This window comes from Pipistrellus kuhlii, unplaced genomic scaffold (genome assembly GCF_014108245.1).
Source record: "Pipistrellus kuhlii isolate mPipKuh1 unplaced genomic scaffold, mPipKuh1.p scaffold_m20_p_9, whole genome shotgun sequence".
In the NCBI taxonomy this organism is placed as follows: domain Eukaryota; kingdom Metazoa; phylum Chordata; class Mammalia; order Chiroptera; family Vespertilionidae; genus Pipistrellus; species Pipistrellus kuhlii.
The window spans coordinates 40,490,235-40,517,189 of NW_023425595.1; the positions used below are offsets into that span (position 1 = coordinate 40,490,235).

The 26,955-nt window shown below is 36.3% G+C and overlaps 1 protein-coding gene across 6 annotated transcripts; it reads left to right on the forward strand.

Moving 5' to 3' along the window:
* Positions 1–1,468: 1,468 nt before the first annotated feature.
* Positions 1,469–25,128, forward strand: PCF11 (PCF11 cleavage and polyadenylation factor subunit). 6 transcript variants are annotated; one of them, XM_036428215.1, is made up of 16 exons: positions 1,472–1,993; positions 5,758–5,883; positions 8,011–8,199; positions 8,551–8,745; positions 9,565–10,682; positions 11,610–11,790; positions 11,895–12,378; positions 12,910–14,468; positions 16,082–16,181; positions 18,584–18,703; positions 19,200–19,305; positions 20,933–21,116; positions 22,272–22,427; positions 22,763–22,855; positions 23,355–23,390; positions 24,010–25,128. In XM_036428215.1, the coding sequence occupies exons 1-16, from the start codon at positions 1,802–1,804 to the stop codon at positions 24,223–24,225; spliced, it is 5,055 nt and encodes a 1,684-aa protein (XP_036284108.1). In that variant the 5' UTR covers positions 1,472–1,801; the 3' UTR covers positions 24,226–25,128. The 6 variants fall into 6 exon arrangements, with proteins under 6 accessions (XP_036284112.1, XP_036284108.1, XP_036284109.1 ...); XM_036428216.1 differs by having other exon boundaries at positions 11,895–12,201; XM_036428218.1 differs by having other exon boundaries at positions 11,895–11,985.
* The last annotated feature ends 1,827 nt before the right edge of the window (positions 25,129–26,955 follow it).

A 26,955-nucleotide genomic window follows, 5' to 3' on the forward strand; every position in this document is an offset into this window, starting at 1 on the left:
AATTACTGAGATCAATAAAGTTTTCAACAGTTTCTCAGCTTCAAAACAATCTTTACGTGTAGTTTATTATATATCTATATTTCAATAAAGCTTCTAAAAAAACTCAAAAGAAAAATTCTACTTGATAGGGGACAAATAAAGGAATTGCTTCATTTATTTCTTCAGAGCGGTTTTTTCTGAGGAACAACAAAATATCTCTACAGAGCTTGGTAACCTAAGGCAGCAAAGTTTATCTAATTTGTACTTTTTATTTTTAGCCTACATGTTTATTTTTATGTTTACGCAGTGGGAAGACAAAACAAAACCCATTTTTAGTTGATTGTATTGTGCTGCGGTTGCATGACTGAATTATCGATAGTTGAACGCTTTGTGCTTTTAGCGTATCATGCCCAGCCTCCAGACAGGATTTTAGAAGCTTGGGGAAAGAGCCTCAGAGTTGAAATATACACATTTTCCCAACAGGCCCCAAACAGCGTGTTCTAGGGCTGTTTTCAAGCGTGCGATGACCAGAGAGGCGCTGTCAGGCTCGTGGCTGGTGTGGCTGATGGGAATCCGAGGGGGCTTCTCAAAGATCTCTTCCAAATCCTGTCTGTCTCTGCGCTCTCCTCTCTCTCTCTCTCTCTCTCTCTCTCTCTCTCTCTCTCTCTCTCTCTCTCTCTCTCTCTCTCCCTCTCTCCCTCCCTCCCTCCCTCCCTCCCTCTCTCTCTCTCTCTCTCTCTCTCTCTCTCTCTCTCACACACACACACACACACACACACACACACACACACACACGCCCTCTCAATAAAGTCATTTTCCTGGGGATTCAACTCCAGGAAGCCAGTCTGGTGTTTTTGTTGGCGGGTGTGGGAAGCAGCGTGCTGAAATCGACTCCAGCGACTCTCCCGAGGTTAAGGGTAAAGTCGGAGTCACCCCCCGGAACCCCTCCGCTTCGTGCGGGGAGACGGCGGGGCGCAGCCGCTGGCCCCGCCCAGGCTCTGGGGAGCACCTGAGACCCGCGGCGGAGGGGAAGGGGAGGGGAGGGGCGGGGAGGGCAGGAAGCCTCCGCCCCCTGGGCCCCCGCCCCGCCCCGCCGCCGGGAAGGGCGGGAGGAGGATGATTGACAAAGCTGATCAGTGGCTGGGGGCTCGCAGAGGGCGGGGCCAAGGGGGGGCGGGCTGCGCTTTCCCCTTAAACGGTTGGGTTGGGCCTCGAGAACAGCCTCTCCAGGCCTCCGGGCCGCCCAGAATGGGTTGTTATGGTAACACATGACCGGACAGTCCCTTACGAACTGGCCAATGAGAGGGCCCGTCTTTTCCACCGCACCTCTTAGCCGGAGGCATTGCGAAAGCCCCGGTCCGGGCGGCAAGCAGGCGGACGGTGCCCCGGACGTTCTGCGGAAGAGCGGAGGCGGGGCTTGTGACGCCACTACGTCCAGCCTATCACGCTCGCCCTTGCCCAACGGCCCCGCCCCTTTACCGCACATTTCCCCTCCCCTAGCTCATTTCGCACGACGCAGCGGTTGGGAACACAGACATTTTCGGAGCTGGAGCCGCCAGCGCCGGCGCCATTTTGTGCCTGTGGAGAAAGGGGCTCCTGAGGCGGCTGGAAGCGGACGGAGAGATCACGCGTGAGAGGGCGGCGTTGCGTACCCGAGGTCCCCCCCGTGTCGTCCCCCAACCCCCCTCCGCGGTCAGCATGTGGTGAGGCCGGAGCCGCGAGAGAGCTCCGGGGAGAGGAAGCGCAGTCGGAAAGGGAGGCGGGGTGTCGAGAGCGGCTTCAGCTTCGGCGGCGGCGGACCTCGGAGGGGGGCCGCGGCGCAATGTCAGAGCCGACGCCGGCCGAGGCCGGTACCGCGGGGGCCCGGGAGGACGCCTGTCGGGATTATCAGTCATCCCTCGAAGACCTGACCTTCAATAGCAAACCGCACATCAATATGCTGACCATTCTAGCTGAGGAGAACCTGCCCTTCGCCAAGGAGATCGTCTCTCTCATCGAGGCCCAAACCGCCAAGGTTTTTATACACCCCGCAGCCTCCTATTCTTCTAATACTCCCTGATTTTAGTATCAGCCTCATCCCAGGTCTCGCTTCCATCCGAAGGGGGACAGCGTTCCTCTCCAACCCCCTCTCCTCCTCCCCCCTCCGACTCTGGCTCGGTCTCGGGCCCAGGCTTCGAGCGTGGGCCTCTCCGGCGGGGAGGGAGCGGGGCGGGCGAAGGGTGGAGTCCCACTTCCGCTTGCCAGCTCCCTATCTAGGCCACCGCAGCGCAGAGCCCGACACACGCTTTTTGACCAGAGCCCTTTGGGGAGGGGGGAGACTTGGAGGCAGTTTGTGGTGCGGGGAAGTTAAAAGAGTGAAAAGCATTTTGAGCCCCTGGGAAGGTGGGGAGTGGTTCCCCCGGCCCCCCCCCCCGCTTTCCCCCCCTTTCCCCTGCCCCCCAGAACCCTTTTGGGTAACCTGTGCTGTGTGGGTTGGAAGGAGGTGAAGGGGGACCTGGGAGCGAGCTGTCGGGGGGTGGGCATAGGACATTGGCCCCGAGTGGAGCAGCCGCTTGTTAGGAGCCCAACATGGCGCCTGCAAAGCACATGATGCAAAAGGGAAGAGAGAAGAATCCATTCCCTGCCAGCCAGCCAGGCAGCTGCTCACACCCGTCAGCCCCGTTTTGGGGTGGGGGCGGCTAGATAGAACTTTCATTCTCCTCTCGGAGTGCTTTATTTGTCCCCCCAAGTGGGAAATCGGGGTTGAGGGTGGGGTATGGGTTGGGGGGGAAGGAGGTTTGATCCAACCTGTAGGTGGAGAACTGGCCCATTGGGTGACAAGTACTTGTAGTTTTTTTTTTTTGTTTTGTTTTGTTTTTAAAGTTCAGTCCCTCCTCTTCCTTTTCTCTTTTCCCCCTCCCTTCCCGGATAGGGGAGACGTACTTTTTTCTTCACCCCTTGACAGAAGTGGTCCTCTGCCACTCTATATTTCCCTATAGTCCTCCTCTTCTGTGCATTCATGTGGGAGTGATGTCACTTAAGTAAAGTTACTGTTCAACTTGGTTATCATAATGAGTTCTAATAGTCTCCCAGCACAACGTTTTAAGTTCTTCAAGCTTGTACTTATGGTTTAGTTTTTTGTTTTTTTTCTAGTTGTTAGTCATTGAAATGATCAGGATGAGCCTCCTCTTAGCAGAGTGAACCCCTTTTAAAAGGCCACTTTAACAACAACCACCAAATATATTGTTTAGAGGCGGTTTCTGTCTAGTGTAAAACTGAGTGGTCTGACTAATAAATGGTTTTGAAATGTGTGATTGGTATTATAAAATTTGTGAATAAAACATATAAAATATGTATTTGTCTTTTTTATTTACCTTTGTAAGGTGTAGAATCTGCTTCCAAGACTTATTTTTATCTACGTGGTTGTGTGTTTTAAACAAAAGTCTTTAAGTGACTTGGGTTCATTCTTTAGGTTCCATCCACTCTTGGGTAAATCCATTCACAAGATACACGGTTTCAGGTGGTCCTTTCAATACCTTAATTTAAAAAGTATTAAAGTGAGGGTTTTTTTGTTTGTTTGTTTTTTGTTTGTTTTTTTAAGGGCCCAACAAGTTTGTCATGCTCAGTCTGGCAGCTTAAAATAGAAAAGCCTTCATTCTCCTTTTCCTGTGAATGTTGGTGTCAAACAGCTATTGTTCTTTTTTTAAAGTATGAGATTTAAAAAGGAAGTATTCCTCATACTCAACATCCTTTTTGTTGATACCACAAACATGCTGGACATGAAAACTTAATTTTTGCCTTGTTGAAGGCTTAACTTGACATTGAATACCTTTTTTAAAAAATGAAACAACTTGCATTTTTTAAAAATAACATTTTTTAAAAGTCTAAATACCTAATATTTGGGGGGATTACTAATATTCCTCAGAGCCTAATATGTAGTAGCTCAAGTTGTCACTCAAGTTTCTTTGCTGGGTTTTATAAATCCTGAAGATCTTCGAGAAGTGAAAAGTAAATGCTGAATATAGGGTCCCATTAAAACTTGTATTTGTGTATGGCTACACAGAGTGGTGAAAATAGATGGACTATTTGCTGATAAAAGCCAGCTAAATTTTTTTTGGCACACGTTTCCTGATTATTTTTGTAAAGCCAGATTGAGGAAAAGATGTAAAAGTCACTTTGGGGAAATAACCTTAAACAGGGGGTGGGGTTGAGGGTGAGGGGAGGGATTTTCTGTCATTTGGTAGCAAACTGGCTTGGTTTTGTGTTTCTGGAGGTGGATGTTTGTGTCCTTATTTTCTAGCATCTCAGCATTGCTAAACTTAAGGATTCACACTAAATTTAACTCCTCCAGTGAGACAGTAGCGAAAAAATATTACATATAGGATTCACTTGTACAATAAAAAATTAGCCTACTGAACAGATTTTCGTTTTATAGAGAGCCTGTTGTTTTCATAAGGATCACAATGACTGAAATGGTATAAAACATGACATGGTAAGATAAAGACACAGCAATAAAGCATTTGACATGTTGATTCTTAATTTACCCACATGCAGTGGCCTTTTGAACCCTTTTATTAGAAGTACCGGAAAAGAAATTTTTCATACAAGGTTATTCAAAGGTTTCCTTAGTCAACTTTGGTTGTAGTAAAGGTTATCGGAAGCAAGAGCACTTCTACACACTTATATGGGCAATTGGTTTTGTGAAATATGGTGGAATTGTGTACTGCAGAACTGTGAGCCTACCCTAGCTACAGGTAGCTATGGGTAAGTGTTGTTCAGGGTTAAGATTCCTATACACGTGGGATGGGTAAATAGGGATAATTTTTTTTTCTTTTTTTTTTTAAATCATGGTTGCTCCTGTGGAGTCGGATTTAACACTTAGTTTATATGGTGTGTCTTAATGCTCCTCGGCAAGTCTGTGAACCTGCTGATGCTTTCTGGAAACTTGCTGTGCCTTCTAAAAGCCAGTGATGGGTAGACATTCCAGTTGAACTGGGGCAACATTTGTTTGCTTTGGAAAGGGCCACCTGTATCCGCATCACCACACTGGCTCTGCACAAATTTAGAACCTCTGGTTTGTGCATGTCAGAGGAAAAATAATTTCGACGAAGAGTCCATGCTGTGAAGAAAATCTTCAGGACAAATCCTGGTTTCCAGAGTCAAGTTCAACCTGATTTACATGACTCAGCGGCCGCTCCATCCAGTTTTTCTTGTATCAGTAACTTGCACCTTCCTGCAAGTTTAAAAGTTTTTTTGGTGTTTTTTTTTTTTTTTTTTTTGCCATTAACTTCATATATGAAGTATACTTGATTTCTTTGTACGTTGGATTATAGAGAAATAATCCTAATGATTTTACAGGTAACAAAAGCTTCATAGACTTTAACATAAAATATACTTAAGGAAATTAGTGTTTCTGCAAGAAGCTTGAAAACTTCATTGAGTCTAGGTACACCATTATAATTTAATGTAGGTCACATTATACTTAGATTACAGAAAATATCTCCCCCCTACTTTTTGGTCACTTAAACCAGGTCTTTATCATATGAACATGAAATTTTATTGAGCATTAAATGAGTATACTAAAGATTAAGGTTTTAATGGTGATTTTGAGCTTGTTTTGTATGCTCAGCTAAAGATCACTGTAAGAAATGACTACTTGATTGACCACAAATGTTTCATAAACGTTAATTTTAAATTATCAACAAAAATAGAGGTCTGTATTGTATGTTTAAAAATTCACTTTTAAAAGTATTTGGTGGCAATTCATTATTCTAAACTTATCAGTTTCTTTTTATTCAGGCTCCTTCCTCAGAGAAGCTTCCTGTAATGTACCTTATGGATTCTATCGTGAAAAATGTTGGACGAGAGTATCTCACTGCCTTTACTAAAAATCTAGTTGCAACATTTATTTGTGTGTTTGAAAAGGTATATATGCATTTAGAAACATTTGAATTAAAAAAAAAAAGTGTTCCTGATTAAATAAATACTTGCCTTTGTGTTGGGTTTTCTTGGGTGGTGAATTGTTTATTCTCTTGGACATTTACCAAGTACCATGCTAAAGGTAGTGTTTTATGTTAGGTTTTTAACCCAAATTCTAGGAGTTTTACAAAACCCATTCAAGATTAGATGACTTTGCTTTTATTTTTATATTTAAATTTATTTTTGCTGAGGGAATTACAGATGTGTACCCAATTTTCTCCCCTAGATGACTTTGATTTTAGATTGGCAAAAAAATATGAAGCTATCAAGAGCATTTCAAATTTCATTGTTAACATTTCTGTTGTTGGGTTGTTGGCTATTCCTATCTGGGGAAAAAAAAGTAATCTACAAGTGTGTCTCAACATACTATTGATTCCTGAAACTTGTAATTTTGTTTTGTTTCCTCTTGTTATTCAAGTATGTTTTATATGAATGTTTGAGGTATGTGTGAATAGGGACCCGTTAATTGCCTTAGTTATATTGGAAATACTTTTTAACCTCCTAGTGTTCAGAAGAAAGATTGGTTTGTTCTAGACCTAAAGATAGTACATTCCTTCAATAACATTGTTACTATGTTGAGACAAAGAGATTTGCTGTAGTAATTATCTTCCTGTTAGGCTTTTATCTTTCAAATTTAGTAAAAGGGCATTTATAAGATAATTAGGTTTAGAGATTGTTTCCTAACAAAAAGTTGGTAATTCTTATATTTAGAAGTACTTGTGTTTGGAGAAAACTTAAAAGTTGTTATACTAGGAGAATTGGGATTATTTTGAAAGAACTATTCAGTATCAGATTTTGTTAGAAAGAAAATGTAGTTGCTACTTGAGCAATTTTTTCCCTTTAAATTTCTAGAGAAAAGAAATGCTGCTAAGTAAGTACATGCAGAAGAAATTTGGAAAGCCATATTTCAGATTGTGTTAAAAGCTTGTTAATAGTAATTGTAGACCTTTGCTAAATACTGCTTACCTGAGCCTGTGGCCTTAAGGAGAAGTTAACATGGCATTGTAGAAGTTAGGCAGCTAAACCAACTTGGCTTTAGTTTTAATATATTCAAATTCATTTGGGTGTTTGATAGAATACCTTTACTGAATCTAACTGGGCCTTAAGATCTTATAGTTGATGAAAATGACCTTGTAGTAAATATAATTATTATCTGAAGACTTGAATATAGATAGCCAAGACTTTATTATCCTAAAGTTAAATAGCTAATTCAGTTTTCCTAAATACAAGGTTTCTCTGATGGCTAATTTAAAAAATAGTTATGCCCATCATAAGCATGAGCAGTTAAGTTATAAAACTAAAGCTCATCAGTAGGTAAGATTTTGGGTTTTATTAAGGTGACTTCCACACCACAAATAGTTTATTCTGAGGTAGCAAACCATATTGTATTGCAGAAGATTGGTTAGTGAGATAGTTCTGTCTTTTTTCCCCCCTGAATTTTAACTTTATATTACCATGTAAATAATTTAAGAAATTTAAGCCATCTGGTAAACTGCTTCCTAATTTTATGGTCTTATGTTTTGTCCAGAGTAAGAATAACATTAGAAATGCTATTTCAAGACCTAAAATTTGGAAACATTTTGCACTTTCTTCCCCCCCCCCCCCCCCCCCCACATAAGCCTTTTTTATGTGGCTACAAGCAAGTAAGTGCAAGAAAGCCCATTTGTAAGTTTGTTTTTTTTTTTCACATCTGCATTCTGGCCATAAGGGATTTTTGAGGTTTTTCTGAAGCATATGAGCATCTGTGGGCTCTATCTGCATATAGTATTTCTTTGTCTTAGTAATCTCAAAGTCAAACTTCCTGTAGAATTATATTTTTTAAAGGAGAAAGACTTGCCTAGTGGTTTGCTTTCATGAAGGCTAGTTGATAACAACTTTAATTTTTCTGATTTTTTTTGAGAATTTCTTTTAACATTTGTAAATTATATCTTGAATAAATTCTTGCTGTTGTATATATACGAATGAGCAGTATGAGTGCTATATGTGAAGAAGAGACTGATAATAGCTTTATACTTAATATTTAAAACATTCTATAGTGACTTAACAAGCCATAGAATTGTTCTGTTGTTTTAGGTGGATGAAAATACTAGAAAAAGTTTATTTAAATTACGTTCCACATGGGATGAGATATTCCCATTGAAGAAACTTTATGCCCTGGATGTCAGAGTCAATTCGTTAGATCCTGCTTGGCCTATTAAACCTCTACCCCCCAATGTGAATACATCTAGCATCCATGTGAATCCTAAATTTTTAAATAAATCGGTAAGTTTTACAAGAATGGTGTGTGGCTAATATTTTTAACTGTCAAATTTTAACTCTTCTAAAATTGGTTGCCAGAAAGAAATATCAAAAATAACCTGTGCTTGAAACAATTACATTTTTTTTTCTCTTCAGGTTCACAGTACATTTAATCATATATTGTTTAGGTATTACATAATGTACTTATTTTGATTTTAAATTCCTGAAAAGTTTTCTTTGTGTTTTTAAACATGATTGGCCATTTAAAATTATGGATGGTATTTATTAAGAGATAAACTCATAATTTTCAGTTCCTTCTTAGCTTCCTTTTTAGCTGTGATACGAAGTTTTTTAACAAATAATTTTCTCTTATAGCCTGAAGAACCTTCAACACCTGGCACAGTGGTCAGTTCCCCTAGCATCTCCACTCCTCCAATTGTTCCTGATATACAAAAGAATCTTACTCAAGAACAACTAATAAGGCAGCAGTTACTTGCAAAACAAAAACAATTATTAGAACTTCAGCAGAAAAAGCTGGAGCTTGAACTAGAGCAAGCTAAAGCACAACTGGTAAGTACAGGAAATCTACATTTTAAATATTTCAATAATGTCTTCTGATAGAGAAGTAAATTATTTTATGTTTGAATTCTTTTAACATGTTATTTTTATTAATAGTATCTTTTCCCACTTTTATTTCACAAATTATGGTGTATTTGTTAGAGCAAATTTTTATATCCATATTGTGAAACTCAAGTATAAACTACACTATTTTCTTTTCAATTACTTTTCTATTGGATACCTATCTTTGAAGATAACACCTTAGTTTTGTTAATTAAATCATGTAGATTTAGTATCAGTCCCAGTATGGTCAATGTGTTGTTGTGGTTAATGTTTTTGCAGAGTCTTGAGTCTTTTACAACCTTGTGCTTCATGAGCAGGCGTCAGGTTTATAGAAGGAGATAAAAGAAAAGCCACCACAAAATTAATGACTCTAGGAAGATTACATGCTCATATGCATGAATGACTTTAAAGTTATTTTACTTGGCTCTTACGTTTGTTTGAGAGTGAGGAGGTTCAGGAAGGCAGAGTTTTGTATGTTTATTATTAGTGCCACTTTTTCCATTCTACCTAGAGATTATATTATAAAACCCCAAGTAAAGGACTAGTAAGAAATAACAGGCCACATAGGTATATCAACTTTCTCTTTTCACTTTAATCTCCACTTAAAAGTATTCAATGTAAAAACCGTATTGAGTAAATGTATTTATTGAATAAAACAGAATTGAGTATATGTATTTATTGAATAAAGCATATTCTAGGTTTCAGTTTCTTGATAATTTGCATGTTTTACAGTATTAACATAAACCTTTACTTTGTATTGTATTTCAGGCAGTTTCTCTTAGTGTTCAGCAGGAGACATCCAACTTAGGTTCTGGATCTGCACCATCCAAATTACATGTTTCACAAATTCCTCCTATGGGAGTTAAAACTCCCCATCAGATTCCTTTGCAACCTGAAAAAAGCCGTCCAGGTCCATCCTTACAAATTCAGGACTTGAAAGGAACAAACCGGGATCCCCGTCTTAATAGGTTGAGCCAGCATTCTTCTCATGGAAAAGATCAAAGTCACAGAAAAGAATTCCTAATGAACACATTAAACCAATCTGATATTAAGACAAGTAAAACTATACCTTCTGAAAAATTAAACTCATCCAAACAAGAAAAAAGTAAATCAGGTGAAAAAATAACCAAGAAAGAACTTGACCAGTTAGATTCTAAATCTAAATCTAAATCTAAATCACCATCACCTTTGAAAAACAAATTCTCTCACACAAAAGACTTGAAAAATCAAGAATCTGAATGCCCAAGGATGTCTGACTTGAGTAAGAGAGATCCAAGATTAAAAAAACATCTTCCAGATAAGACTGATAGCAAAGATGATGACGCAAAAGAGAAGAGAAAAACTTCAGAAAAAAAAGATAAAGATGAGCATATGAAATCATCTGAACATAGACTGGCTGGAAGTCGAAATAAAATCGTTAATGGCATTGTTCAAAAACAAGATGTAATAACGGAAGACTCAGAAAAACAGGGAACAAAACCAGGGAGATCAAGTACTAGAAAGCGATCAAGATCGAGATCACCCAAGTCTCGGTCACCAATTATACATTCTCCTAAAAGAAGAGATAGGCGGTCACCCAAACGAAGGCAAAGGAGTATGTCTCCAACCTCGACAGCCAAAGCTGGAAAGATTCGCCAATCTGGATGTAAGCCGTCACATATGGAAGACTTTATGCCACCTTCCAGGGAAGAAAGAAATGCTAAGAGAGGTACTAAACAGGATGTTCGAGATCCAAGGCGAATAAAAAAGACTGAAGAGGAACGACCGCAAGAAACTACAAGTCAGCATTCTATAAAGTCAGGCACGGAACCAAAGGAGAACATAGAAAATTGGTCAAGTTCCAAGTCTAACAAAAGATGGAAATCTGGTTGGGAAGAAAATAAAAGGTAGGATCTTCACATTTTAAATCAAGTGAAATAATATGTGCATTTTAAAATACAGTGTTAACTTAAAAGTTGGATAATGTTCATGGGGTGCTGTAATTGTTGCTGTATTTTTTCACTTAATTCTTATGACATCATGGGTTAAATATCATTACTCCTATTTTACAGATTAGGAAAATGAAGTTTAGGTTAATCTTTCTAAGGCTGCATACAGGACAAGAATTAGAATTTATCTGATTTTCCTGACTTAAAATCTTGTGCTTTTATTTTTTTAAATATATATATATATATATATATATATATATATATATATATATATTTATTTATTTATTTTTTTTATTGATTTTTAACAGAGAGAAAGGGAGAGAGAGAGCTAGAAACGTCGATGAGAGAGAAACATCGACCAGCTGTCTCTTGCACACTCCCTACTGGGGATGTGCCCGCAGCCAAGGTACATGCCCTTGACCAGAATCGAACCTGGGACCTTTCAGTCCGCAGACCAACGCTCTACCACTGAGCCAAACCGGCTTCGGCATATATATATATATATATATATATATATATATATATTTTTTTTTTTTTTTTTTTAATATATTTTATTGATTTTTTACAGAGAGGAAGGGAGAGAGATAGAAGCTAGAAACATCTATGAGAGAAACATCTACCAGCTGCCTCTTGGCACACCCCCTACCGGGGATGTGCCCGCAACCAATGTACATGCCCTTGACCGGAATCAAACCTGGGACCTTTCAGTCCACAGACCGACGCTCTACCACTGAACCAAACCTGCTTCGGCAATCTTGTTCTTTTAATTAACTTTTATGATTACATATGATAATTTTAACCAGAGGCTTTGAAAAGGATTCATTCTTAAATATGGTCCTGAATATTTAAATTTTATGAAGTAACATACTGCTTTTATGGTTTCAGCTTACAACAAAGTGATGACCATAGTAAATCTCCTCATCTAAGGCATAGGGAAAGCTGGTCAAGCACTAAAGGAATCTTGTCACCTCGAGCCCCAAAGCAACAGCATCGATTAAGTGTAGATGCCAATCTTCAAATTCCTAAAGAGTTAACTCTTGCAAGCAAAAGAGAATTACTTCAAAAGGTAGTTATCATGATCCCATGTAATATAATACTGTTTTTGTCTAAGTATTTTTATAAGTACTTCTTATATTTAAATACTTAACTTCTTTTTATCATCCCATGCAGACGAGTGAACGTTTAGCATCTGGTGAAATTACACAGGATGAGTTCCTTGTTGTTGTGCATCAAATTCGACAGCTATTTCAGTATCAAGAAGGTAAACATAGATGCAATGTACGCGATAGTCCTTCAGAAGAAAATAAAGGTGGATTAAAAAAGAAACCTCTCTTATCTGATGCTGAATTAACCTACTATGAACATAAAGCAAAACTGAAAAGGACACAGGTTCAGCATTCATTTCCAAGACTTGATCTCTTAGATCCTGATATTTTTGACTACCCTTTGACTGATGCCTTGTTGTCTGGAATAGAATGTGAGCCATCCAAAAGTAAACATGCAAGTAGGAATAGTGGAGCACAGTTTGACAGAAAAGAACAATTTAGTGAAAGAGCAAGACGTCTTTCTCCTATATCTGGGAGTCGTTCTTATGCTGAGAATCTTTCACCCCATGAGGGCCGGAGAAGACATGACGAGCAAGTCTCTGCTAAAGGTAGAAAGTTAAATCAGATTATGACTATTGAATCACAGCAGTGAAGGGAAAATGAACAGCTAAGTGGGGATGGATTTTTTTGTGACTGTTCAGACTACCTTTTTTTTTTTGTATCAATTTGTTTTTCCCTCAGAGGGAAGGGAAGAGAGTCAATATTTATAAAATCTATTATATGTCAGGTATTTTACTAGGTTCTTTATATATGTAATCTGATTTAACCCTCAGAACAAACCAGTGAAATATATATTATCCCCATTTCACAGATAGGAAATAAGACCAGACAAGTTAAATAACTTACTTAAAAAAAATGGTAAGTTGACAGAATGGGGATTTTTTAAATCCAGGTGTGTCTGACTCTAGAGGGCATCATTTTACCAAAGGCTGTTTCAGTGGTGTCTTTTCCCTCCCCTGTAATGAAGTGAGATAGTTATGGATATTTTTGGATAAACATGTACATGAATGTAGAAAGATTTGAAGATAATTTTATATAAATTCGGATTCAAGGAAAATAATTTATTTTCTTTTTAAAAGGTGTACGAGAAGAGCAGAGGTCACCATTCAATGATCGTTTTCCACTTAAGCGACCTAGATATGAAGATTCAGATAAACCATTTGTAGATAGCCCAGCATCACGATTTGCCGGCCTCGATACAAATCAGCGACTAACAGCGTTAGCTGAAGACAGACCATTATTTGATGGACCTAGTAGGCCATCAGTAACAAGAGATGGCCCAACCAAGATGATTTTTGAAGGACCTAATAAATTAAGCCCTAGAATTGATGGACCTCCTGCACCAGGTTCTCTTCGATTTGATGGGTCACCTGGACAAATGGGGGGAGGTGGCCCTTTGAGATTTGAAGGACCACAAGGTCAGCTAGGAGGCGGGTGTCCTTTGAGATTTGAAGGTCCTCCAGGACCAGTAGGGACACCTCTGCGGTTTGAGGGGCCAATTGGTCAAGCAGGCGGAGGTGGTTTTCGATTTGAAGGTTCCCCTGGTCTGAGGTTTGAGGGATCTGCAGGTGGTCTACGATTTGAAGGACCAGGCGGCCAGCCTGTGGGTGGGCTCAGGTTTGAGGGACATCGGGGTCAACCTGTGGGAGGTCTGAGGTTTGAGGGACCTCATGGTCAGCCTGTGGGTGGACTTAGATTTGATAATCCCCGAGGTCAGCCTGTAAGTGGACTTAGATTTGAGGGAGGTCATGGTCCATCAGGAGCTGCAATTAGGTTTGATGGACCTCATGGTCAGCCAGCAGGTGGGATCAGATTTGAGGGCCCTTTGCTACAGCAGGGAGTTGGAATGAGGTTTGAGGGCCCCCATGGTCAGTCAGTAGCTGGTCTGAGGTTTGAAGGACAACATACTCAACTGGGTGGGAACCTTAGATTTGAGGGTCCACATGGTCAACCAGGGGTTGGGATTAGGTTTGAGGGGCCTTTAGTCCAACAAGGAGGTGGAATGAGGTTTGAGGGTCCTGTACCAGGAGGTGGACTGAGAATTGAAGGGCCTCTGGGTCAAGGTGGTCCAAGATTTGAAGGTTGTCATGCTTTAAGGTTTGATGGGCAGCCAGGTCAGCCATCACTCTTACCAAGATTTGATGGATTACATGGTCAACCAGGTCCTAGATTTGAAAGAACTGGTCAACCAGGCCCACAGAGATTTGATGGACCACCTGGACAGCAGGTTCAACCAAGATTTGATGGTGTTCCTCAAAGATTTGATGGTCCACAACACCAGCAAGCATCAAGGTTTGATATTCCCCTTGGTCTTCAAGGTGCACGATTTGACAATCATCCTTCACAAAGGCTTGAATCCGTTTCTTTCAATCAGACTGGCCCATATAATGACCCGCCTGGCAATGCTTTTAATGCCCCATCCCAAGGATTGCAATTCCAAAGACACGAACAAATATTTGATTCACCTCAAGGACCAAATTTTAATGGACCACATGGCCCTGGAAACCAGAGTTTCTCAAATCCTCTTAGAGCTTCTGGACACTATTTTGATGAAAAGAATCTTCAAAGTTCTCAATTTGGAAACTTTGGCAATTTACCCGCTCCAATAACAGTAGGAAACATTCAGGCATCTCAACAGGTAAGTCTGTTGTGTTCTGTTCTAAAATTATGTTGTGTGGAGATATGAACCATTTTTAATGTTTTTAGGGTTTGAGGAAGGTCTTCAGGAGACAAGTTCATAGATTGGAAAGTTTTTAATGTACTTCAAAAACCCCACATGCTAGGGAGTTGGGAAGAGTCTCTTAGGTCTAAAATTTGCAATTTCAATCAAAAATTGACTTCAGCTATTCCAGTATCTAGAGAAATCTCTCTCTCTCTCTCTCTCTCTCTCACACACACACACACACACACACTCACACTCACACACACACACACAACGCGTGCACACACATTCACACTTTTTATTTTTTTTAAAATATATTTGTATTGATTTCAGAGAGGAAGGAAGAGGGAAGCGGGGAGAGAGAGTTAGAAACATCCATGATGAGAGAGAATCATTGATAGGCTGCCTCCTGGAAATCCCCACTGGTGATCAAACCCACAACCTGGCATGTGCCCTTGACCGGAATCGAACCTGGGACCTTTCAGTTTGCAGGTTGGTGCTCTGTCCACGGAGCCAAACCTGCTAGGGCCACACTTTTTTTTTTTTTTTTTTTTAAGTGGACTTTTTAGAGTACTTGTAGGTTCACAGCAAAATCATGCTGTGAAGTAAGATATTTCCCTTATACTTCCTGCCTTCACACCTGGATAGCTTCCCCACAATGTTTTTGTTTGTTTGTTTGCTTTAGGTTACAAAACTATTATAGTAAAGTATTATATAATTGTGAGGGTGTTTAATAGATCTCTGCTACATTGTAGATCTGTGAGCCTTGATAAGCTTTAACCAGAGATCTTATGTTTTATTTTTTATTGATTTCAGAGAGTAAGGAAGAGGGCAAGAGAGGGAGAAACATCAATGATGAGAGAGAATCATTGATTGACTGCCTTTTGCACATCCCACAATGGGGACCAGGATTGAGCCCTCAACCTGGGCACATGCCCTGATCGGGAATTGAACTGTGACCTCTTGGTTCTTAGGTAGACACTCAACCACTGAGCCACACTGGCTGGGCTAGATCTTGTTTTTTAGATTGCTCTTTATCATTTAACATTTCCTTGATGTCTTGCAGTCTACTTTGTAACCCAAGGTATTAAAGCCAAGCAAGATGATCACAAAAAAGTTCAATTGCTAATTAAAACTGGCTTTTGACACCTGTGATCAGGTCAGGCGTTCTGGTCTCATTTTTGTTTCTAACTCTATCCTTAATGACTATGTATAGATCACATCTCTGGATGTCAGTTCTTCTATTTTTAAAATAAGAGAAAGCACGAGCAGTAAAGTAACTTATATAAGGTCACACAGCTACTTGTTGATTACCTGATGTTTACATGGTGTTTTCAACTTTTCAAAGAAGCTTCACATCTATTCTCAGTTCTTTATAATTCTATGAAACAGATTTGGGAAGGTATTATTGTTCCTTTTATTATAGAAAGCCTAGAAATGAAGTGATCCAGTCAGGTTATACTCATAAATATTTATTAGTATAGAAACCAAGCTTTATGATGTATGTAAATATTTTTATGTGATAAGTATGTTAAAATTTTGCTTAAAATATGGAACAGATGTTCTTAAAACCAGTGTTTCTCTTAAAGGTTCTGACTGGTGTTGCTCAGCCAGTACCATTTGGCCAGGGACAACAATTTTTACCAGTTCATCCACAAAATCCTGGAGCATTTGTTCAAAATCCTTCGGGTATGTACTTGCTGACCTTTGTGTTTTTCAAAATGCAAATAATTATTGTCTTGTTGAATAGCTACTGAGTTTGTTTACATTGTTGATGTGTTCAAATTAATCCTATTACAACTAGAGATGATTATCGAGGACTAGTAGCTCATTTAAAAAAGAAGGAATGAAACCTATTGGAAGCTGGAAGGTGGGGGAGGAATGTGATACTTAAGTTAAAGTGATAAATGACAAATCTTAGAAATCTCATTATTTGATATTTTATGTATATGTGTGATGATTCAATAAACTTTAAGTAAATACTAGGGGTATTATATTGCCTTATAAAGTTGATTATGGGTACTCAAATTTTAATTATACCCAACATGTTAAAAGAGTAGGAAAAAACTGTGTTTCTTTAGTCAAGTACACTGATAAGCATCTTTGTTAGTCTGGGGTGAAGCATAACAATATTTTTATGGGTATAATAACATTGGGTACAAGGGCTTTAAAAATGAAAATTGTTTTTTAAAATATATTTTTATTGATTTCAGATAGGAAAGGAGAGAGAAAAATCAGAAAAATCAATGAGAGAGAATCATTGATTGGCTGCCACCTGCATGCTCCCTACTGGGGATCATAGGTTGATGCTTAACTACTGAGCAACACCAGCCAGGCTGTTTTATTTCTGAATCTTCAGAAACATGCTTTAACATGGTACTATTCAGTTTACCAGGTTAGGGAGTTGTCCAAATCTTCTGAAGTAATTAGGGAAGTCCTAGCCAAGTTCTAGCTTACGCATTAGTTTTTAAACAGTGTCATCATAAGGAATTCACTCAATTAATTTGAAAGCTTTTTGTTTTTAATTTCTAGTTTGATTAGGTTAATGTTTTTTGGTGTCATTGTAATGAAAGATAAGGAAAGAATTTGGAATCTAAAGTCAGAAAACTTTAGTATTTTCACTTTTATTTCTAGATAGGCAGGATATTAGCAAAAATTCTCTCTGGGCTTCATTTTCTTCCTCTCTAGACAGAATGATAAAAGTCAGTATTTGCCTGAAAAATTTTTTATAAGATAATGAGCTCATAAATGCAAAAGTATTTTGTAACTTAAATTATGTACATCCTACTTTAGAATTTAGTTTTTCTTATTGGGTAGAGGATTTGTTGGATTGAGATTAGTGTGCAAAACTCCAAATTTAAAAACAAAAACAAACAAATACTATATATAGTTCTGAACATCTTAGTGCATTAAAATTATGAATTCATTTACTCCTCATAACAATCGAGGAACAATTATTATTACCCTTTTATAAGTAAAGGAAACTGAGGTACAGATAAGCAATTTGATCATGTCACAAAACTAAAATGTGGGATTTCTATTATAGTTAGAATCCCATCAGTCTGGTTCCATAGTTCAGGTTTTTGTTTGTTTGTTTGTTTGTTTGTTTTTCATAGTTCATGTTTTTGATCACTAAACTTGACCATCTGAAGACCTATAAATAGTAGCTAGTTAGGACTAAGACAAATAATTCTAATGAAAGGTAAATGTTAAAGTAACATGTGAAATGCTATTGTAATTGATCTCAGGGTTGATTTATTTATTTGTTCATGTATCCAGACATTTAAGTCTACTGTGTCCAAGGGATTGTGCTAAGTGGAAGAATATGCAGTGGTTAAGAGCAGGGATTATGTGTATTGTGGATGCAAATTGAATTTCTTCTCAAGAAGGAATTTTTAGTGGTCCATAACATTTTCTAGATGTGTAGTGAGATGCAGTGACATACATAGAAATAATATTTTTGTAGTTGAGTGAAAGAATCATAATTAGATTACTGCTTAACAAAATGTGTAATTGAATTGATTCCTCACTAGTGAGCTTAAGGAGATAATTCTTATCTCAATTATTGAAGTTTTGATAATCCTCACACCTATTTAGCAATAGTTTGAACTGCTTTGCAAGTGCAATAATTCAGTAAAGGTCAGAGTGGCAGGTATACTTGGAGCCACATGGTTCATCTTCCTGCATCAGTTCCCCTTGATAGTCATGGGGATGGAGGCTAAGAAGTACTTCCACTTGGGCTTTGGGTATTCCCCCCTACCCCTCAGTATAGTTATAAGATGATGAATAAGAAATTTTAGATAGAAGTAGAAGTGATGGGCTGCATTGCCTAGAATAGAGTATGAGTATAAAGTATCTGTTTTTTTTAGTATTTGTCCTAGAGTATATTTTTAAGAGGTGATGATTTGCTTACCTAAATGTAAAATTCATTTTAGGAGCTTTTGATGTAATTAATTTATAGTCATCCTTAACAAGAGTTTATAAAATATATTGTTGATAGGACATCTTTAAGAAATCAAGAAAACTTTTCATGTTTAATATAATTTATATTTAAGTTTTTCTTTCATTTTGAGACTGTTATTTTTTTAAAGGAGCCCTTCCTAAGGCATATCCTGATAATCACCTCAGTCAGGTGGATGTAAATGAATTATTTTCAAAACTGCTAAAAACAGGAATTTTGAAATTGTCTCAGCCTGATTCATCTACAACACGTAAGTATGTCATGCTTCATCTCTACAGAGCTCCATTAAGTTATACAGGTGTATGATACATAATGTAAGTTATAAAAGTTCTTACTTACAATGATTAAATTTTTAGTGTCTACTCAGATTTTTTTTGAAATCTAATAGAATTGGTTTATAATAAAATTATTTTTAAATTTAGTGAACATTATTTCAATTTATTAACATTTCTATAGATAATGTTCAGACTTTTTACTATTCAATGTTAATGTAGTTTTTTACAAATAATTTGAATATTGCTGAAGGAAAATTTTGTAAAGATTGACTTTTAATTGATATTAGGTCAAACCTAATATCACTTGTCAAAATAAGTGATAAATATTTTGATCAGTAAATAAATATGAGTTTAGAAGTGCTGAATAGACAATATGGTGTTCTCTATTGCTTATAACACTGTAGTATTCCTATATAAAAAACACATGGAAGAATGGTATTGAGAAATTGATATATTTCTTTTTAATTGAAGAAACAAATGAAGTTGCTGCTCAGCCTCCTACTGAAGAGGAGGAAGATCAAAATGAAGATCAAGATGTTCCAGATCTTACCAATTTCACAATTGAAGAATTAAAACAGTATGTATTCTAATTTTCTAAGATAAAAAGGGCAGTGACTTTACTAACAGTGGACATTATTATTAGTGATATTAATTTTACCCCTCATATGCTCCTTTTAAAATCTAGGAAGCCTGTTTTCTTTTTTTTTTCTTAATGTTGTAAAATACACAACATAAATTTAAGGAAGCCTATTTTTAAATCCCCTTTTAAAATTTGTTTGCACAAATATTTAGGCCCAAGGCTTTCCCCCAAAATCTATTTTGTCATACCTGTGTTTGGTGTAACAAATACAGGTGGTGTAAATATTAGATATTTAATAATGACTCATCTTCTGTTTTATCTTTATTCTTATTATTTTTTCTTCATTGATATTCTTATGCTTTTGGGGCTAAGAGAATTAAATTTTTGTACTCTAGTATTTCAGAAAATTTTTAAAAATTTATTTTTTCTTTATAAGTAATATTCATTGTGAGAAATTAGAAAATACAAATCAAGAAAATAAAATGACCTACACTTCCCACTTTACTGATAACCCCTCTTAACCTTTGGTGAAAATCTTTTTATAATTTTCTATTGCCTATATATTAGTTATAAAAGAACATTTAAATTCTGTGGTTCCTAGCATTTCTCTTACTTTCTTACAAGATACATGCATGTATAGTGGGGCAAAAATACAGGTTTACAATTGTGTGAGTACACAAACTTGTATTATTTTTAATGAATTATTGTATTAATTTCCATTCAAACAATTCTAAACCTACTTTTGCTCCACCCTAATTTTTCTTTTTTATTGTTTTCTTAAAAATTAATTGAAATTTTATTGAATTTATTGGAGTGACATTGGTTAATAAAATTATAGGTTTCAGGGGTGATTGATCACATTGATTTATTTTAGAAGCCTTTTGACTTTCTGAAAGTGAAGATTTAGCTAGTTCTCTTACTGTTCTACTAATTTTTTTGTTATATAACCAGTTTTTATGAAATCATTCACTATTAATATTATGACACTATTTTATTTGCTGGTATACAAAGTACTACTATACTGTCCTTTGTTTTATTCTGCTATCTAAAAAATTGTTTGGCATTCCTAACTGCCCTGTTTGTGGATTTACTTGCTCTGTATACAATTTCAATTAAAGTAGGGAACCTAGAATTTTAAAAAAATATTATTGCTGTTCTTAGTTTCCCATTAGTCTTATAAATTTTTCTTTTTAGTAACCCATACAATTAGTGTTTCTGTATCTTGTCCAGTATTCTTTTAGACCAGGGTGTGGCAGCTGAGTTACTGAGAATGTAAAAAATCTGGAGAGGTGAATTCTTAATTATTCTGCCATGTCTGCTTGCTGTGTCCGTCTTGATACTGACACTAGTCTAAGAACAGGCCAATTATTGCTTTATTAGTTAGCACATTTTTAGCCAAAAATAAATAAGCAATTAGGCCAGGTCTGTCAATAATACGATGGATTTTATGTTACATATTCACCCAAGTTAAGGGAAGAGTGATAGTAATATTATTTTGTCACATAATAATGGCATCAGCATTATTAAAATAATAGAATTATTAAAATAATAGAAAATGGAAATATTTGTAATTGTCTTTTTTTAAATTCCATTAAAAACTAAAGATTCTTTGTTTTTTAAACAGGCGTTATGATAGTGTTATAAATCGACTGTACACTGGTATTCAGTGTTACTCTTGTGGAATGAGGTTTACAACATCACAGACAGATGTATATGCAGATCACTTGGACTGGCATTATCGGCAAAATAGAACTGAAAAAGATGTTAGCAGAAAAGTCACTCATAGACGTTGGTACTACAGTTTAACAGTAAGTAATCCATATATTTCTGAACTGTCAGCCTTTAAATTCTATAATTCTAAAAGTATATTAATTAAATCGAGTATGTCAAGCTCAAAGGCTAACATGGGCCAAATGTTTATGTTGGCCGCAAAAAAACAAAAGCTTTAATTTTCATAGAAATGTAGGTTTATTTCGATAGAGACATGCTGAATACAAAGGGCTGAAATAATGAGTAATCGTTAACATAAAATAATAAAATATTTTAATAAAAAGTAATATTTTTTTTTTGGACATTAACTTACCAGACACTGAAGAATTGCACAAATTAATAAGCATAATGCAAAGAAATCTATTTTTCTTGTTCTCAGAAAGCAAAATATTTCCTGTTGCACACGCCAAACAAGTCAGTCCAAGATAATGACATAGCAACTGGCTGCTAAAATATTCCCTGCTAGTATTAGTGGAGAGAAAGGGTGCACCGGCACGGAAGGGAAATGAATGGAATACGATTATAGTAATCAGTCATTAGTGAACGTTGTAATTCATTATTAATAATTATGTATAACAGGATATTGTAAAAATTAAGTTACAAAATTTTTATTATAACATTTCTTACAGTTATATTGGCTGGACCGCAAAAATACTTGTTTTGGGCCACGTGGACTGCGAGTTTGACATGCTTGGTTTAAATAATTGCTGGGATCTAACTTGTGAATGTTTTGAATAATATTTGATTGCTAGAATATAAAAGGTTTTTTAAATAAAAGAAACTTGAATAGTGTATATTGTCTTTCGTTGAAATTAGAGTGGAACACAGATTTCTTCTAGGCCTAAAATTCCAAGTTGCTATGACTGAGATTTTTTTTTTAATTGTCCATAAAATTTATCTTGTTTAAATTTAGTTGTAAGTCTAGAGGCAGTGGGAAATTAATATTAAGGTCTTAAGTGTAATTAGTGCCTTTATGTTGTCTAGTAATTATGGGGCTCAAAGAGAGGATGTAATTTTATTTACTTATTTATTTTGACTCTTTTAAAACAAATGTTGAAAGAGAACACATAATTTTAAATAATATTATAGAAAAAGAAGGTACCCATACTTTTAAGTGGCATTATGATGAAGATATGCAGTAAAAGTTTAGGAACAAATGAAAATACTCTTCTTTTAAATCAACCCCTTTTAAGGATTGGATAGAATTTGAGGAAATAGCTGATTTGGAAGAACGTGCAAAAAGCCAGTTTTTTGAAAAGGTGCATGAAGAAGTTGTGCTCAAAACTCAGGAAGCTGCTAAAGAAAAGGAGTTCCAAAGTGTACCTGCAGGGCCAGCTGGAGCAGTGGAGGTAAGAAAAGAATGTTAAATTTTCTATCTCTGGTCATTTCGCTCACTTAAAATAAACATTTATTTATATCCCTCTTTCAGTGATACTAAGGTTTTGTGTAAGCTTTACTCTTCAGTTGTACTCTGTGATTTGACTTGGGGTTTTATAACCACTGTAGTTCTTTACATAATATCTATTAGTGACCAATAGCAGTGAAATTTATTACTTTGTATCTGTATTATATGTCAAATGTTGTTTTAACTTTAAGAAAACTCAAATCCTTCTTCCACTTAATGTTTATATATTTTTACTTAATGTGTTGTTAGTACATTTCATTTTATATTACTCCATTTTAGAGTTGTGAAATCTGTCAAGAACAATTTGAACAATACTGGGATGAAGAGGAGGAGGAGTGGCATTTAAAGAATGCCATTAGAGTGGATGGAAAGGTAATTTTCAGCTCTTTATAGGAAGCTTTAAAATTTGTTTTTTGTAAAGGTAGCTCACTACTTTGAAAGAGAATCGTTCTTGTTTTTAATAAAAAAAGATATTTTGGAGGTATTGGAATTTAGTCAATATTTGAGTTGGAAAGGATCTTAGCAGTCACCTGGTTTTAAACTCATTTATATAAGTTGCAAAACTAGTTAATGATAAATCTAGGACTGGGTCTTCTGAATCTAGTCTTTCTGTCTAACCACACTTCATATTCTAAATTTCTATTTCATTAAAGCTGTTACTGCCTTGAAAGTAGCATGTTATCTACTTAAATGCAGAAAGCCAACTTTAAAGAGAAATCAGAATGAAAAATTTTTAATCCACTTAAGTAAACAGTTGATTTTCTAAACAGTTAACTTCTGGTTTAAATTAGAAAAGGAAATCTCATTAGAATAGCCATTAGAAACGAATATACATGGGAATATCTACTTACTTTTTTTCTTTTTGCTTCAGATTTATCATCCATCATGTTATGAAGATTACCAAAATGTAAGTTCTTTTTGGTTACTGTTCTCAATTTACATTAATAGTTATTTTTGCATAGAGAATTAGTTATTTTAATCTTATATTGTTGTTAGGATCTGGTTTAAATTTCTTTATTCCTTGCATTCCATTCACTTCAATCATGATGATTTTTATTAGAGCACTAGTCAGAAATTCGAGGAAAACTGGAAGATTTGAAGGATTATGATGGGAATCGGTTTCTAGAATTATGGGTAGCATGTACAGCTTTTTTCTTACATACTTCACTCAGCCATATAATATAGGAATACTTTTTAAATGGTCACACATGGAATCTGAAAAATATATCAATGTGTTTCCCTTAGAAATTCAAACATTTTTTTATAGTGACCACTTTTTAAATCCAAACAATGGAACAAAACATGCTGCCTTTCAAATATGTCATGGGTTCAGAGAGGCAGTTTTGTAGATATATGTAGGCCATCAAAAGATTAGGCTTTTTAGTAATCTTGTTTTGTGGGGAAGCAGATATTTTAATTGCATGAGATATATGTATGTTTCTTTGCCCATATAAGTGTCCTATAAAACTAATTTAATATACTTTTGAAGTGAAATCAGTACTTATATGAGGTTTTTTATTTTGTAGACATCTTCATTTGATTGTACGCCATCTCCCAGCAAGACACCAGTTGAAAACCCTTTGAACATTATGTTGAACATTGTCAAAAATGAATTGCAGGAACCCTGTGAAAGTCCCAAAGTTAAGGAAGAACAAATTGATACTCCACCAGCTTGTACAGAGGAGAACATAGCAACACCCATTGAAATTAAAACAGAAAATGATACAGTTGAGTCAGTTTAAATAAAATGAGAAAGGTATGTTTTTCTTTTTTAAAAAAGCTGCTGTTTGGATCTAGAAGGTGAAGAATTTTTTTTATGTATATATAGACCTATCTATATAAATTGTCTAGCTGAGGCAGGGCCTTCAGCTATCATTTGGTTAATAAATACATTTTAGTATTTGCATATCCTACTGCCTGCACAGTTTCAGGTGCTTGTTGTGTGAAAGTTCTGTAGATGTGTGCAAATTTAACAAAATGAAATTGTATATGTAAAAATGTACGATTTTCACTTGTGAAACTGTAAATTATAAATAAAAAAATATTTTTGCTACCTATGGAGTGTAATATTTATGCACACCATCAAATAAAGACAATGTTTCTGTACTTTTTATTGGGTGAAAATGGAATTAAACAGCAACTTCAACATAAGATTTTTTTTCTGGTAGTTCTTATGATTAAAGCAGTCTAAGTTTTATCCTTCAAAGGGGGGTTGTGAGTGCTGCAGAATTTTTCTCAAATAGAAAAGCCAGATTTAAAAAATTTTAGAAATAGGACATTTATGCATATATATATATATATATATATATATATATATATATATATATATCTAGCTATAGAGAACCATTCAGATGTCCATTTTTGAAAAGTAACGAAGCAACTTTTATTCTTTAACTTGGACATTGATGCCATCAAACAACGAATATATTTAAGTACTAAAGGTGACTTTTTTTTTTTAATGACATTTTTCAAATTTGTCACAATTTTATGCAGTGAACATATTTCTATTTTAAGTTACAGGGGAGTCTGTAAGAATGTTCATTTGAAACATGGTTAACCTTTTTCATTTGTTGGTTTTGACTGAATTAGATGGATACCATGAGATGTTAATATTCATACATGTAATAAATAGGATGATGAAGAAACTTGGTTTGTGTCTCTTTATTTCTTGAATGGCTTTAGCTTGTGACTGTTTTCTTCAGCTTTAAAACCAAGTGGCACTTATGAGCCTTCTATTGGAAGAGATAGGCATATAAAACTAAGGAAATTTATAGTTTGTTGAGCATTTACTATGTGGTAGGCATTGATAAACATTTTACATATATTCTCTAGGACTTAAAGAAAATCTTGTATGATAGATGGTATCCCCCAATTTATAGGTGAAATTGAATCACCCTAGAAAGGTATAGAACAAGAACATAAAGCAAGCTTTGCTTCATTTTAGTGCAAACTATTTCTATAGTTAAGAAAAATGCTAGGATAGAAATAAACACACCAAACTACCTGGAGATTAGCTAGCAGTGGAGTTCATTCATGAGAAGGGCATCTCTGAAGAATAAACAGCAAATGTAAAAACAGTATGTTTTCAAAAATTAAATTTTACAGGGTTAAAATCCAGTAATGGAATAGATTATATAGTCTTGGTCATGCTAAGGAGTTTGTATTAAACTGACAATGGGAGCCACTAGACATTTTTAAACAAGTATATCCTAATTTGCATCTAAGGTTGACTTTTCTTTTTTGAATAGAAATTTTTCAAATAGAGTGGTCCAATAAGAAAACTGGATAAGTATGTACTGGATTTGAGATGGCTGAACTTTTGAATATACAAGCATGGAAGAAATGCTGGGGTCTGAATTGAGAAATGTAGGAAAAATTTCCTGTTGTGTTGCTTTTTGGGAAAATCATCATAGTTCTTATCAAATGCTTAAAAGTATATGACTATCGCCCTGGCTGGTATAGATCGACTGGTTGGAGCATTGTCCCAAAATCCTGAAAGGTGGATGTGATTCCCAGTTAGGATACATACCTAGGTAGTGGGTTTGAGAGGTGACAGATCTTTCTTCCTCTCTCCAAAATCAACAAAACTAAATTTAAAACAAAATACAATTTTAAAAAAAGTATGTGAAGTCAAATGGAAGGTGGCATTCAAATCTAGTATCTGTATAAAAAGATCCCTGGGGAACAGTTAGCTTTGCAGCTAGGTAGATGAGAGCACAATTAAAATAAGAAAAGCAGTAATGAGGGAAACATTTCAAAAACGATAGAAAAAAAATATTGGAAGATTGATAAATATCCCCTAATTATTAAGTGCCAGTTGTAATGGATTGTGTGGGTGATAGAGGACAAAATAAGAGCTGCTACTAAGAAATTTAATTGGAGATTAAATTGTGGTTAGAATGAAATGTTAGCATTCTGAAAACACATGGAAAAGGTTGAAGAGATGACAAGTTGTAGCTGGAAAGACTATCCAGAGCACAAGAGAAATTAGCTTTAGAATGGAGCACCTGGCTGGCATGGGTCAGTGGTTGAGCACTGATCTGTGAACCAAGTCACGGGCTCAATTCTTGTTCAGGGCACATTCCTGGGTTTCAGGCTCCAACCCATTGTGGGGCATGTAAGAGGCAGCTGATCAATAATTACCATTGGTTTCTGTCTTTCCCTCTCCTTTCTCTGAAGTAAAAAATATATATATATATTTTTTTTTTTTAAAGAATGGACAGTATCAAGATGGTCACAGATTTTGGCCCAGGAATGAGAACTCAATTCCTAGTTTTTCTTTTAAGTAGGAGGCTAGATTTAGTGTAGTGATTTAGATGCTTCCCCCTCCCCCAATTAGAGCTATGACAATGAATTAAGTTACACTCAAAATTAATGTCAATTATATCAACAATTAAGTTCTCAGCCGGGACTGGTTTAGCTCAATGACTAGAGCGTCGGCTTGGGGACTGAAGGGACCCGGGTTCGATTCC

Coding starts and splice junctions, on each gene's coding strand:
- PCF11 (XM_036428215.1), top strand. CDS start 1,802: ATGTCAGAGCCGACGCCGGCCGAGGCCGGTACCGCGGGGGCCCGGGAG. Junction 16,182..18,583: donor ATTTGTTCAAAATCCTTCGG/GTATGTACTTGC, acceptor ATTTTTTTAAAG/GAGCCCTTCCTAAGGCATAT. Junction 19,306..20,932: donor ACAATTGAAGAATTAAAACA/GTATGTATTCTA, acceptor TTTTTTAAACAG/GCGTTATGATAGTGTTATAA.